Below are 15,696 nucleotides of genomic sequence, written 5' to 3' on the forward strand. Positions count from 1 at the left end.
TTTGTATATATTATTATTTTTCAAATGAGACTTTTTTGTATTTTCACCTGTATTTTTTGATTTTTTTTTGTTTGAATACAGCCGAATCGAATACAATGAATTGAATAAAAAATAACTACGAATGGATATAGCAAATTGGATACAACCAAATACTGTTGTATTTTTTTTAATTCAACCGCATTAAATATTGTAAATCGAATACATCGGAATACACCAAAAATGTATTCATTGATATAGTCTATCCTACGCGTACGAATACAGAAAATATAGACTCCTGGCAACGTATGTTTTGATATGGCTAGTAAATATGGAAATTGTAGTTGTGCCAAGTAAATATCCTCTAACCTATAGTGGTTTCTGAAAATTCCACTAATATTATTGAAAAATTTTGAGCGATGGCCTTGCCTTCGGCATCCCCCTCCTTCGATAAGGTAATTTTATCGAAATTTTAAGCCGATAAAATTAAATTTTTGGATCCACCTTTACTTTTCATGTTGACTTTCTAATTTAATGTAAATAAAAAAAGGCAGCTTAGTGCACAAAGTTGCATTCGTGCAAGGTCCGGAGAAAGACAGTACCCTAAGGGGTGTAATGTAGACAATCTACCCTAAATGTAAGTATTAGTGACTGCTTCTACGGTTCGAACCTATAATCTATGTGAATTATGTAATTTAATGTATATAATTCACATAACTTTCACCGATTAGATTTCGTCCTGCTCTAGAAGTAAAAAGGAGAAAATTTCATGAGTATCGCTCAGGTTTTTTTCCCTTCCAAATCCTGGTTATGTTTAATGTACAAAATGCACTATTTTTTTATCACATAAAAAATATTTTTTAGTTTTAGTTTTTAAACTCATTGTCTAATCGAAAAAGAGTTAGTAGTACTCCCTCTGTTCACTTTTACTTGTTCATTATAAATTTTACACGCTCCTTAAGAAATAATAAATGAAGTGCATAATTTATCATGATGTATATTTTTAATGAATTTGAGAAAATAATTTGAAATGAGTAATTAATACTGTGTATATAAGAAATTGTATTCTCTTGATATGCTAACCGTAATAAGTAAAAGTGAAAATCTATTTTTAGAATACTAGACAAGTAAAAGTGAAGGGATGGAGTACAAAATTGATAAATTAATGGATTTTTTACCTCCTATAGCAAACCTTTACACCTTATTTATTATAAATAAATACCGTTTTATAAAATTATATCCTATAGCTACCTCTTATGTTTTATAGCAAATTATCTATTTATGGTAATTTCCTACTGTTAAGTCATTAAATATGTTGTGAAATATTTTTCTCTCTCATACTTTCTGTTCTCTCTCTCCCAACGGCATTGTATACAATTTGGTTAAATTCACGTTCTCTTTCCACTATCTCTTTCCCAACCCAGTATCTTCCCCACGAATACAACCTCCAGTATTAACTGATTCATCTCAATTTTCAGAATTTCTTGCCCAAAAGAATTCCAAGTTGCCTGCACTTGATCCTCCTGACTAGATGTGTCACAAATCTATTATTACATCTAGCGAACAAAATCTGAAGGAAATCCAAGCCGCACGCATTGTCATTTAATCCTATCATCAACTTTTTCATAAGCTACTAGGAGAATGTAGAAGGGACACAACAAATTGCAACAATCAACACGCCTGCTTGGCTACGACATGTTGCAACAAACGCTCAAGCGGAACATGTATTTGCAGGTTCAACAACAATTACAGTTGCGGAATGACACATCGAAACAAGCCCAATTTGAGAAATTTTCGAAAGAATCAACAGTTTCACTGTTTGTTTTTAGATATTTTTGGATGTATCTAGATGACTTTCACTGTTGTACTTATGAAAGTATTATGTATTTCAAATACACATCTGTATTTTACTGATAAATAATTATTACAGTGACTTTCATTGTTTGTTTTTAGATGTATTTAGTTGTATTTAGATGTATTTACAAAATTTCCACTGTTGTACTTATGAATATGTTATGTATTCCAAATACATGTATTCATCTAAAATGAGTACATATTTTTGAAAATCTACAGAACAATAGCAACAGAAAAAGGAGGGATTGAAAATCTAGAGATTGTTCTGTTTTGTGGTCTTTTTTTGAATGGGAAATCTTTTCTTTAACGTGAAATACATATTGCGCGTGTTATAATTGAGTTAGTTGAGTTATATTAGAAGTCTATTGCATTAATTGATTCACTTACCGTTTTAAACAGCTGAAAAGACCATTTTTACGCAGTTTACGTTACTGTATTCACAAATACAGCTTGCGAATACAGTTTAATACAATCGAATATAATTGTTGATTAGCTAGACTCTCCTGTTTCACGCCGAGTTTTGCTACTGTATTCAACAGTAGTTTAAATACATCCGATACACTCTATAATAACCAAAAATATAGCTATAAGAAGTAATTTAGTAAATGATAATTATAGCTAGCTAATAACCACTAAACAATAATAGTTTGTGAAATTTCTCTAAATTAATCCAAATTAAGACAATTCTAGCATGATATGTCAATAAAGTGTCCGCTTCAAGTCAAAAGGAGATTTTTATAGTTGTCCGAATCTTCTAGTCTTATTCCACACCAAAAGAAAAAAGAAAGAAAGACAAGAAATTGACTATTTATTACTATTAAAGAAGAAATTAAATTCAGCTTAACCTCAACGCAACTTCTAGAAAAGCCATTATCACATTTATCAACCCATTTTCTTCACTTATTTTTTCTCAATTAGAAGTACACAAACAATATCTCACTGAACTATAGATCTAGGATTCGTAGCAACTTTTGAAGAAGAAGAAGAAGAAGAAACTTAGGTGAATCACTGAAAAATGTCGTGGCAAACATATGTAGATGACCACTTGCTGTGTGAGATTGAAGGTAACCATCTCACATCTGCTGCTATTATTGGTCAAGACGGCACCGTTTGGGCTCAATCCGCCAATTTTCCTCAGGTTTCCTTTCTATGTCCACTTCCAATTTTGCTAGATTTCATATGGCTTCATTTCTTTTCTGCTCTTACTCAGATTCAAGCAGTTCAGATTTTTCTTATCTAGATTTTTGAGTATTTTGTTGAATTATTGCATATTAGGTGGACTAGAATGAAAAAAAAAATTGTGATATTTATTTATTTATTGGGGGTAGCTTACAGACGTTGGGTTAAAAGAAAGGAGAAATAGAGTAATTTATATGATTATTTATTATTGGTACGAAATGGATCTGAACAGAGCCGAGTGGATAGTCATACAGAGGATTCATATAGTTGACCTCAGTTAATTTGGGATTGAGGAGTAGCTGACTGATATTTGTGTACCTCAGCCTAGTTTGCTCTTGGGATATAAGTTTCCTTTGTTTAATATCTATGTTGATTCTATCCATTTACTGAACACTGAATGTGGTTCTAATTAAGAATATAGAAAAAAATTATTGAAGTGGAAGTAAGCAAAAAAATATTTAAAAGTTGAGTTCACACAGAATTTTGGAAGCGCGCTAGGAAGGAATATTAGGTTATTTGGCTCTTCTAATGCCCTTTAGGTGCTTTAAACCTATAGAAGAAAACCAAGATGATTTCTTCCCACCCAAGCCCAGGGGCGGCCCAAGGGTCAAGCCACTAAAGCAAGGGCTGCCCCCAAATTTTGAGGGCATCAAATTTTTCTTTTTGTTTTCTACTCGTATTTGTATTGAGCCCCTGACTAATCTAGATTCGTACTGCATAAGGCCTAGTAAAAGAGAGAACACATTTTAACAGGATTTATTTTAATCACAGGACTCGAACCCAATATAAGGTAAGTTGGATCATATATATCTCACAACAATCTTTAGAGGTAGGGTCTAAATATATTGGGTATGTTAAAATAAAAAAAAAAATATTTATAAAAAGTAAATATAACTTTTGATTTAGTATTGATGTAACCGTTTAAGCAAAAATTGGAGAAAGAGAATCACTCTCCCTAAACCCTTGTCGCGAATATAAAACTTTTCATTATTTAAATTTTACGATTGACATCATTAGTGAGGTACCTATATTATTATTCTCCTTTTACATTTCTCACTAAAACGTGTAATAAACTTTCAGAATCCGTTTTTTTGGTATCTTCAATAGTCCAAGTCTTATTTTTTATCTTTCTCATCAAAAAACGGGTANTAAAACGAAAGTAGTAGAGTACGACTATAGTAACTAACTACTATTCGCGACACTTTTTACTTTTTCCCCCTTACCCCCCCCCCCCCCCCCCCCACGGTTTGAAGCATTCCAACAAGTATATTAGAACATCAAAAATTATTTCGATATCAAGTTATAAACTTCTTGAATTTGGTTCTATTATCTAAGATCACCAATATCTTAGGAGAGATTAAATTATTTATAAAAGAAACTATTAACAACTTCACATCTTAAAAGATAGAAAATAGACTTCCATTAAAAATAGAGAGGAATTTTTTTTTTCCTTCTGAAAGGCCAAGGATTAAAAATTGGCTTTAGGCCACCAATCTTCTTGGGCCGCCCCCTGCCCAAGCCTTGGTGAGCAGAGTAACTAACTCTTGGTATCTGTTCTGTACTGGTTGGGGGGTAGAAGGGATCTGGTGGAATAGTCAATGTCCGGTTAGCTGGTCCAAACACCACCGTTATAAAATTCAGGAAGTTTACAGGGTTGGGACCTTCTCTGTGAAAATTGAGATGTAAAACCTCATGCAATATGGAGAGGAATTACCTGGAGTGATAGGTTAAGAAAGCTTCAAGCTTTACATTTTCCCCATACTTTTCTAGTTGTTAAAGCTTCTGTCAGCTTCACTCCAGTTGATCCTATCAGTGAGAGATCCACATATATTTAGTTGAGCAGACAATTGTGTGCTAATCCAACATGGTATGGAACCCGTCTCCAGTTTTTATATTTTCTTTGGAGAGTGTGATAAGGGAGTGTAGTCTGGTGAACAACATGTCAAAAAATAAGAGAGAATGGTGTGAGCCTACCTAGTTGAAAAGGCTAAACCAGAAGATGGGAGCAAGTGGCCCAAAGAAGAAGAAGAAGGTTGACGTGAAAGAGAATACTAAGCCAAAGAAGAAAAAATATAAAGGGATAACTCAATGACTATTTCTCTCCAGTTAAACTTTTATTAAGAGGTCTAGTCTGAATAAACCTCAAGATTCTTAGGAAGAGATTTTTTTGGCTGGAAACAATGGGGATCGGAGGAAGGGGATATAATTTCTGATTGATTGTGCTGAAGTTTCAGGTTACAGCTACACCACTTTAGCTAAGTAATTGAGAAACTTAGCTTTTACGGTTGCTGTTCTCCACTTGTTTTATGCTAGTGTGTGACGGTTGCATCTTATAAGTGTGGTTAATGTGATGCTGTTATGTAGAAAATTGAAATGGTGTTCTTTTCTCTTCTTTCATTTTGCGATCTTTTTTCTTCATTTCTCTGAACTGCTCACCACCATTCCCTGGGAAGGGTGGTGAGTAAAGAAGGGATGGTGGACATAACCGCCTGTGTTTTTTAAATTGTCTATTATTGGAATATTTGTGAACTCATTGATTTTATGTATTATGGCAGTTCAAGCCAGAAGAAATAACAGGCATAATGAACGACTTTGCGGAACCTGGAACACTTGCTCCAACTGGTTTATATCTCGGGGGAACAAAATACATGGTGATTCAGGGAGAGCCAGGAGCGGTGATCCGAGGGAAGAAGGTACATGATCTTTGTTTTTTTAAAGCTTGAACTCCCATTAGTCACCTTGCATACATATCTTATCTAAAGCGGGCATGGAAACACCATAACTCACTTGAGCCTCCTTGAGATGCTTGAACGACCTGCTGGGTTGAACAAATCTTTATCCCTTTTCCCAAGTGATACAAGCTATCTACAGATTTCCCTTGAATGTTAAATAATTAGTTATCATCCTGGTATCTTTTGGTGATAGTAGTGAAATAAAGGGTACTTGTCGAGTTCCTTTGAGAATAGAGCAGCTGAGGACCTTCAGTTTCTGTTAATGTTCATTATTCAATGCAAGTTTTTGTTTTCTCCATATATATATATATATATTCTTTGTGGCGATTTGCTTTGGATTCATTGTAATGTCATCTTGGCTTTCTGCTTGGTTATTTTCAGGGTCCAGGTGGTATCACTATTAAGAAGACCAACCAGGCTTTGATCATTGGAATATATGATGAGCCAATGACTCCTGGCCAGTGCAACATGATTGTTGAAAGGCTTGGTGACTATCTTGTTGAGCAAGGTCTCTAGGCATATTATTGGTAGGTTGATTTCTGGACCTCTTTTTTGCCATTAGTATCAGTCCCCATTGTCTCTTTTATCACCCTTATGATGAGTTGGAACTTTTGCAGTGTAATAGTATTCTACATAATTGTGGCTCTTAAGAAGTCATGCTTGCTGTTTACTTGAGGAGAAGGTTGTAATGGTCAATGCTCTATCATTGTATTGCTTTTTTTCTCTGGTTTTACTGATAAGCTTTTGTCATTGAGCACTTGGTTGGTTATATATAATGGAATGGCTTGAATTTGGATTTTTGATCTATTGGTTAGATTGACATTGTTTGGTTGTGTTGTTTATACTTTGGCTATAAATTCATCGGTAAAAATGATGTGCAATGTGCTCAGCGGCTTCTTTCTAGCAGATTGTCGGATTGGTTTTTGAGTTGCAATGTGCTGTAAGTTCTGCAAATGAGTTGGTTATTAAATGAAGACTTTCAAGTTTCAACATAAGCGATACATTGCCCAGTTGCTAATTAATTCAAGTTCAACAACCCATCGAGTTTTGAGTTTTTAACCAAAACTTTTATGTGATGTTTTGGAGTAGCTATTTTTGTCCCCATGTTATATTGCAGAAGCATAAATTTGAGCTTAAATTTTGAGCTCCTAATGTCGTGCAATGTAAAAGAAAACAAAAACAGTCCAGAGTTTAGAGAATTCTTTAGACTTAAGCTTCGGATTTTAACTTGAACTGAAACGACCAAATAAACGGTTTGCACCTGCATTATTCAATCGGAAAAGGGCCAAAACTATCCCTATACGGTTTATAAATACTCTCCGTCCATCTATCCGTACAAAAAAATACACTCCGTCCATCTATCCGTTCGAAAAAACACACGAAGTTAATTCTATTAACAAAAATACCCCCGCGACTAACGGCAGAACTGATGGAATGTGTTTTTTTTAACGGATAGATGGACGGAAAGTATTTATAAACCATTTAGCAAACGATAGGGATTTTTAATTGGACCGCGTGGCAATATTTGACTGGAACAAAAAATGGATATTATTTCAACCCATCTACCTTATCCGACCCATTTACAAAAATGGGTAGTATCTATCACACCCATTCCCACTCATCTGATCTCCCCCTTTCTTCTTCTCCACACAATAACAAATTAATTAAAGAATAGATAAAATTCAAAATTAAATAACCCGAAATTCAAACCCGATTCTGAAATTTTTCCAATCAAACTCAGGATAAGTATTGAAACTCTTAAATGGAAAATCAACTGATACATTTGGGTTGTTAAGTAAGAAGACAAGGATCAAAACAAACCAAAAATCTGAAACAAAAAAATTGAGCCCAAATGCTAAAATTGTTCAAATTTATCATTCAAATCTAGGAGAAATATTGAAACTTTGAAAGGGACAAGTAATGGAAATCTTTGGATTGTTCATAAGAAGACAAAAGAGCCACGAAATAACAGACTAAAAACAACTACATATTAACTGATACAAGCACATAAGAAAATTGAAATCAAGGTGCTAAAAAGCTTGAAATTATCACATTCTAGGATAAAGATTGAATCTATAAAAGGTAGAAAAAAGAGTAAAGGATTACCTTTGGGATGTTCATAAGAAGAAGAAGAGAAGGACAAAGAGCCATGAATTGCAGATGAAGTGAAAGCCAAAGCCATAATTTCAAACACAAAGAAAGATTTGTTTCAACAAAGAAACGCTAAAAATTCTTTGTGAGATGAGAGTGAGTGTGTTGGGTGATAAGGAAAAAGAGAGGAAAAAAAAAAAGCAAAGAAAAAGAAAGAAAATAATTAGGCGGGTCAAATAAATAGGGTCGGACCAGGTAAATGGGTCAAAATAAGACCCATATTTGATTCTTGGTCAATAATCCCTATCGTTTGCTCAATGGTTTATAAATACCCTCTGTCTATCTATCCGTTCAAAAAAATACACTCCATCAGTTCTGCCGTTAGTCGTGGGGGTATTTTTGTTAATAGAATTAACTTCGTGTATTTTTTTGAACGGATAGATGAACGAAGTGTATTTTTTTGAACGGATAGATGGACGAAGGGTGTTTATAAATCATTTATCAAACGATAGGGATCCCTTTTCCGTTATTCAATACTACGTATTATATATAGGTCTATTAAATTTATTTTTTAAAACTTAGTCAAATATCGTTAGATAAAATAGGAGGGGTGTTGCCTAAACGGCCATTGTTGGACTATAATTTTCTCGAATGTGTCTATTCAAGTTATTGTGTATAATATTTTATTATGCCATTTTCATATATGTAAATTTTATTCTAAAAAAATAAAAGACAAAATACCTTATCACCCCCCTAAACTTATCATGAATTATTAGTTACAGCCTTAAACTATTCGTGATCTTAATTATCCCCCTCAACTAGGCCTTTTGATAGCCATTACCCCCCTGGACGCTGATGTGGCAAATTGTGTGGGTGCACTCGCCTGCCACGTGGATTTTTCCTGTATAAGTGGCATTTTTTTGAAAAATAAGATATATTTTTACTTTTTAAGTATGTTTCTTTTTTAGATAATTTTTTTCGAATACAATTTATAATAAAACTTGGATAGAGCTACATTATTTAGGCTAAATTTTTTTATTTGGCTAAAAATAATAAAGTATTAGTTAATCTTTTTTTGAATTTAATTTGAAAATAAAGATTTATACAATTGAAATAAATAGTCAAGGCATCTAAAAAGTTATAAAAATACATGGTTTGAAATTAATTATTTAGGCTATAATTTTTTATATAGCTCTAAATTATGGTGCTCTAAAAATATAATTTTTTTTTTTACATATTTTACCTGAAAAAAGTAAAAATATACAGTTGAAATAAATGGTCATTGCATCAAAAGAATAAATAAAAAGAGTGAACAATTGCAAGAAATAACTTATTATTTCTAACATACTTATTGCTCTAAAAAATATTTATTGCAGAAATGCATGGTAAGGCTGCGTACGATAGACCCTTGTAATCCGGCCCTTCCCCAGATCCCGCACATAGCGAGAGCTTAATGCACCGAGCTGCTCTTTTTTTTATTGCTCTAAAAATGTATCCATAGAGTAAGTTAATTTTTTTGCAATTGTACACTCTTTTTATCTCTTCTTTTGATAGAATGACTATTTATTTCAACTGTGTATTTTTACTTTTGTCAGGTAAAATCTATAAAATAGAAATATATTTTTAGAGCACCATAATTTAGAGTATTAAAAATTATAGCCAAAATAATTAATTTCAAACCATGTATTTTTATAACATTTTGGTGGCCTTGATTATTTATTTTAGCATATCATAACGTCGCCGTGGGAACCACGATCGAGCCCATCTCTCAGGAGGCTCTTCCATTATGTAATTGTATGTTTTCTTGTCAATACTTTTGAGTTGGGACATTAACTGATTAAAATCTTCACGTTTGTATGATCTTGCAGCACTTTGAAAAAGATTTATTACCATGGCCTTTGCATGTCTTTTGCTTTAAATTTTTTCTCAAAGTGATATAGGTCAGATACCATGGTGAGCTTCAGGAAAAACTCTTCTAATACCATTTGCGATCGATTGGTTTCTATCTGATAAGAAAACCANGCCACGTGGATTTTTCTGTATATGCGGCATTTTTTTGAAAAATAAAATATATTTTTACCTTTTTAAGAAAATTACTTTTTTAGATAATCTTTTTCGAATATAATTTGTAATAAATCTTGGAAAGAACTACATTATTTAGGATAAATAGTTTTATTTTGCCAACAATAATAAAGTTTTAGTTAAATCTTTTTTTTGAATTTGAGAAATAAAGATTTATACAATTAAAATAAATAGTCAAGGCATCTAAAAATTTATAAAAATACATTGTGACGACCCAAAGGGTCATCACTTATTTTCTTATTCATTCTGTGCTTTCGAGGCCTTGAAAACCTCATTTAGGGTTGCCTCGATTTGCGTGCACAGTCCGGGCGCGTAGCCGGGAAGCTTAAATATGAAATTATGTAAAAAATGCTAAGTTTTGATATTAAAATGAATAAATTTGACTTCGGTCAACATTTTGGATAAACGGACCCGGACCCGTGATTTGATGGTCCCGGAGGGTCCGTAGGAAAATATGGGACTTGGGCGTATGCACGAAATCGAATTCCGAGGTCCCAAGCCCGAGAAATGAATTTTGTGTGAAATTATTTTCTGGAAATAATTAAGGAAATTGGAAATGAAATTTGATTATAAGACTATGGTATCGGGCCCGTATTTTGGTTCCGGCGCCCGGTACAAGTCTTATACATGATTTAAGCACTTTCTGACGTTTCTGTAAAGTTTGGTTGAAAACGAACGTCGTTTGACGTGTTTCGGACTTAAAATGAAAATTTGATGTTTTATGAAATTTGGAAGAAATCATGGATTTTGAGGCTTAATTCGATGTATATGATGTTGTTTTGGCGATTTGATCGCACGAATAAGTCCGTAGGATGTTTTTGAGGTTGTGTGTATGTTTGGTTTGGAGCCACGAGGGCTCGAGGTGAGTTTTGGATAGGCCACGGGGTGAAATTTTGGACTTAAGGAATTGCAGGCCTGCAGGCTTCGCATTTCCCAAACTTTTCTCGCAATTCCCAGGATTGTTCGCATTTCCCAAGCTTTATTCGCAATTACCAGGCTTCGCATTTCTCAAACTTTTCTCGCAATTCCCAGGCTTGTTCGCATTTCCCAAACTTTGTTCGCAATTCCCAGTTCGGAATTCCCAAACTTTTTTTCGCAATTCCCATATCTGCAACCTCCATTTTTCATACTTAGTCGAATTTTGAACCATTTTCACCATTCTTTCAAAGCCCAAACACACTTAGGCGATTTTCCAAGAACAAGACTTCTTCCAAATCATTTGTAAGTTGATTTTTACTCATTTCTTTCAATCATTAACATCATTTAACATGTTTTCAAATTAAAATCAATGATTTTCATGGGTGAAATTGGGGGTTTTGGGTAGAACCTAGGTTTTTCTAAAATTGGGGATTTGGACCTCAATTTAAGGTCCGATTTCAAAAAAAACCACATATTTGGGTTCGTGGGGGAATGGGTAACCGGGTTTTGGTTCGAACCTCGGGTTTTGACCACGTGGGTCCGAGGGCGATTTTGGAATTTTTGGGCAAAACTTTGGAAAATTCATTTTTTTGCATTCAAATTGATTCATTTAGCGTTTATTGATGTAATTAAGTAATTTGTGATTAGATACGAACGAATTGGTGGTGGAATCAAGGGGCAAAGCTATAATTGAAGCATGAATTATGTTCGAGGCATCGAGGTAAGTGTTTGGTCTAACCTTTGCTTGAGGGATTAGGAGTTGCGTCCTATTTGCTATTTGTTTCTTGTTGAGTATGATGTATAGGCATGGTGACGAGTATCTATACGTCGGTGTCGAGTATGACAGTGAGTCTTATATTGTGATTTCCATGATTTCGTTGTATTATTCATGCCTTGGTGAAAATTTCTATTTGTTGTGTAAAGTTGTGAAAAGAATTGTGGCCTATGAACGTTGAGGAGCGTTGGCTCCAGTTGTATAATAAAGTGTGAAAGTATATGTGATAATTGAACCTCTAGAGCAGTGGCTCGAGTGATGAAGTGAATTGTGAAGTAAAAGTGAGAAAGAGGAAAGATCATTATGTTGCCCCCTTGCCGGGCTATTGTTGAGTTGTGGTTCCCTTGTATTGTGTTCTTAATTGATATTACGGATACTTAGGTTGATGATTCTTTGTGTTAGGTAAGGATTATGGTTATAGTTGAGGCAGTTAGATGTTGGGACAAGTTTGGGTATAGCTGAGGCAGTTAGGTGTTGTAACAAGTTTGGGTATAGCTGAGGCAGTTAGGTGTTGTAACAAGTTTGGGTATAGCCGAGGCAGTTAGGTGTTGTAACAAGTTTGGGTATAGAGGAGGTAGTTAGGTGTAGTAATAAGTTTGGGTATAGCTGAGGTAGTTAGGTGTTGTAACAAGTTTGGGTATGGCTGAGGTAGATAAGTGTTGTGACAAGTTTGGTTATAGCTGTTTCTTTTTCCCTTGCCGAGATAGTGTAGACCTTTTGATCCCTTGTCGGGACTCTTGTTATATTTGTAAATATTATATATGGATCGGGTTGCACGCCGCAACAATATTCTATATGGATCGGGTTGCACGCCGCAACAATATTATATATGGATCGGGTTGCACACCGCAACAACATGTACTGACAGTGAAACCTGCTTTTATTTCCCTTATCCGTGTTAGAGTTATATTATTGATGTTCTTTATTTTTCTCTTGATATTCTGTTTTTACCTCTTATCCCCCGAAGCATTCTTGCTTATACCTGCCTTACTTTTCGTTGTATTTTATATAACTGCCCAGGTTTATTTGATAGTCTGGTCCTAGCCTCGTCACTACTTCGCCGAGGTTAGGCTTGGCACTTACCAGCACATGGGATCAGTTGTGCTGATACTACACTCTGTGCTCTTTCGCACAGATCCAGGTCCCGGACAGCCGTAGTAGCTCGGGAGCTAGCCTTCAGTTCACTAAGACTCCGAGGTAGCCTTGCAGGCGTCCGCAGGCCCGGCGTCTCCTCTAGTTTTTATTTATGATCTGTTATCTCTTATATTCGAGACAGACAGTGTTACTTTCTTTCAAACGGTTGTATGTAGTAAATCTTAGTAGTCCGTGAATGTTGTGACACCAATTCTGGGTAGAGGCACATGTGGATTTTTCCTTATTATTTGGTTTATATCATTTAAGACTTCCGCTAAATTATAAATTCCGCTGTTGTTTAATTATTTATTTCCTGTTAATTAAATTGATAGAAATGGATTTTATACAAAAGCATTTATGGATTCTAGATGTGTGGCTTGCCTAGCTTCTACGAGTAGGCGCCATCACGATCCCCGATGGTGGGAAATTCGGGTCGTGACATACATAGTTTGAAATTAATTATTTTGGCTATAATTTTTTATATGTAACGACCCGACCGGTCATTTTTGGAATTTACGCCCCGATCCCTAAGTAACTGCTTTCCCCAAGTTCATTTCTGCTATTTTGATTTGCCAGTAGGTTCGGTTTTGAATTTTGGAGAGTTTTGGGACACTTGGTCCCTAAATGAGAGCTTAAGTGTTGGAAAATCGACCGTAGTCGAAACAGTGTGAAGACGGCCTCGGAATGGAAATCCGATGGTTCCGTTAACTCCGTTGGGTGATTTTGGGGTTGGGAGCGTGTTCGGATTGTGTTTTGGAGTTCCGTAGCTAAATTAGGCTTGAAATGCCGAAGTTTGAATTTTTGAAGTTTCCGGTCCGATAGTGAGATTTTGATCCGAGGGTCGGAATGGAATTCCAGAAGTTGCAGTAGTTCCGTCATGTCATTTGGGGTGTGCGGGTAAAATTTCAGGTCATTCGGACGTGGTTTGGTTAGGTTTTTGATCGAAATCGTATTTTTGAGGGAAATTGGAGTTCTTAGGCTTAAACCTTGATTTATTCGAGTTTGTGATGTTGTTTTAGGTGGTTTATGGATTGGTGCAAGTTTGAATGAGGTATTAGGTGTTGTTGGTGCTTTTGGTTGAGGTCCCGGGGGCCTCGGGTGTGTTTCGGATGCTCAACGGGTCATTTTTTTTCTCCATTTTGAACTGCTGTAGTTGCTGCTTCTGATATCCTTCTACGCGATCGCGAGGATTCTTCCGCGATCGTGATGCAGTGTTGGAGACCACCTCGAAATCCTTCTTCGCGTTCGCATCCGTCCTCACGCGTTCGCGAGGCTCTGCTTATTTCTTCACTGCGTTCGCATATAGCCTTCCGCGATCGCGAAGGTCTATCTTTCTACGCATTGCGATCGCATCGTTAACCCCGCGTTCGCATAGTAGGAATTAGGAGTTGGGTCAGTTGACCAATTTTACTCTTTGCGTTCGCATAAACACCTCCGCGATCGCATAAGCCCACCAACTGTCCTTCGCGTTCGCGTCCCTTTTCACGCGAACGCAATGTGTATTTCTGGGAAGCCTTGAATTCTCCTCTATGCGATCGCGTCCCTTCTTCCGTGATCGCGATGAACAAATACCTGGGCAGACAGATTTACCCAAATTCGAGGGTTTCACCATTGTTATCATATTTTGACTTCTAGAGCTCGATTCTTGGCGATTTTTGAAGGGGTTTTCACCTGGGCGACTTGGGTATGTAATTATCACTCGGTTTAGACTAATTTCCATGAATCTCCTCTTAAATTCATCTTTTAATTTCGGATTTTGAATGAAAATTTGGTAGAACTTCTTAGGCCGAATTATTGAGTTTTGATTGGGTTTTTGACATCCGATTTGAGAGATTTTTATATGGTTAGACTCGTGAGAGTACGAGGCTTCTGAAAATATAAATTTTTCCCGATTCCGAGACATTGGCCTGAGGGGCGTTTTGGTCATTTTACATAATCCCGCATATTAGCTTAGAATTTAATTGTAGAATCAGTTACTTGAAGTGTTATTCACATTATGAAATTGAATTGAATAGATTTGGGCCATTTGGAGTCGATTACTCGTGGCAAGAACGTGGTTTCTAGTTGATTTGAGCCGGTTCGAGGTAAGTATCTTGCCTAACCTTGTGTGGGGGACTTCCCCTTAGGATTTGAGTCTTCTCTGCTGATTGTAATCCGAGTACGCGAGGTGACGAGTGCGTGCTCGGACTTATTTGTGGAAACTTGGCCTTTTAGGATTCTTAGGTCCTTATATTCACTGAGTATGAAGTTGTTCTTGATATGATTGAATTCCCTATTTTTAGTTTCACCTCTACATGTTTTACTTGGAATTAACTGCTTTATGGTTCATTCTTATTGCCTAATTGATTCTTACTATTGCATAACTGATGATCTTTCCTCTATTGTCGCGTTATCTTTCATAGCTGCTCGTTTTTATTTGAAATCATTATTATCGCCCATGTAATTATTTAGTCTTAATTGAAATGGTTGTATATTCTTCGTAACCTGCCCAACCTTTAAAAGAAGAGTAGATATTCTATGTTTAGTTGATATTTCCTTATTTGAAATTTACTTAACCCTTGTTAACTCCCTTATTGTTGAACTACATGCTATAGGGTCGTTGCTTCATATTATTTTCTCCCTTATTGAGTTGTTCTTATTATGCTTAGCATTCTCTACTGTGGTTATTCCTTGTGAGCTAGGTTTACCGTCCCCTAGTGAACGAAAGATTTTTGAGTTGATTCACTTGTTGTGTTCTTGTATATATATATATATATTGTTATTGTTGTTGTTGTACTTAGGGTGTTGATGCATGAGGTTTCTGCCGTGCGGTTATTGATATTGTGATGCACGAGGTTTCTGTCGTGCGGTTGTTGTTGTGGGGTCGCACGAGGTTTCTGCCGTGCTATTGCTGCTGTNGTTGGGGAGCGTGGACCGGGTTATCGAAGGTTGGGCTGGGCGGATTGGGACCTAAAA

At 35.7% G+C, this 15,696-nt stretch overlaps 1 protein-coding gene across 2 annotated transcripts; it reads left to right on the forward strand.

The window, feature by feature from the left end:
- On the forward strand, positions 2,626-6,548 carry LOC109230948 (profilin-2). Of its 2 annotated transcripts, XM_019396446.1 has the most exons (4): positions 2,626-2,968; positions 5,565-5,702; positions 6,123-6,268; positions 6,359-6,548. In XM_019396446.1, the coding sequence occupies exons 1-3, from the start codon at positions 2,846-2,848 to the stop codon at positions 6,255-6,257; spliced, it is 396 nt and encodes a 131-aa protein (XP_019251991.1). In that variant the 5' UTR covers positions 2,626-2,845; the 3' UTR covers positions 6,258-6,268; positions 6,359-6,548. The 2 variants fall into 2 exon arrangements, with proteins under 2 accessions (XP_019251991.1, XP_019251990.1); XM_019396445.1 differs by having other exon boundaries at positions 2,628-2,968; positions 6,123-6,548.

The sequence above is a fragment of the Nicotiana attenuata genome, chromosome 8 (genome assembly GCF_001879085.1).
Source record: "Nicotiana attenuata strain UT chromosome 8, NIATTr2, whole genome shotgun sequence".
NCBI lineage: Eukaryota > Viridiplantae > Streptophyta > Magnoliopsida > Solanales > Solanaceae > Nicotiana > Nicotiana attenuata.

What these genes read in the sequence shown, in the direction of transcription:
- LOC109230948 (XM_019396446.1), top strand. Translation starts at nt 2,846, where the DNA reads ATGTCGTGGCAAACATATGTAGATGACCACTTGCTGTGTGAGATTGAA. An exon ending in AATCCGCCAATTTTCCTCAG is followed by an intron (nt 2,969 to 5,564) that starts GTTTCCTTTCTA and finishes GTATTATGGCAG; the next exon opens with TTCAAGCCAGAAGAAATAAC. An exon ending in CGGTGATCCGAGGGAAGAAG is followed by an intron (nt 5,703 to 6,122) that starts GTACATGATCTT and finishes GGTTATTTTCAG; the next exon opens with GGTCCAGGTGGTATCACTAT.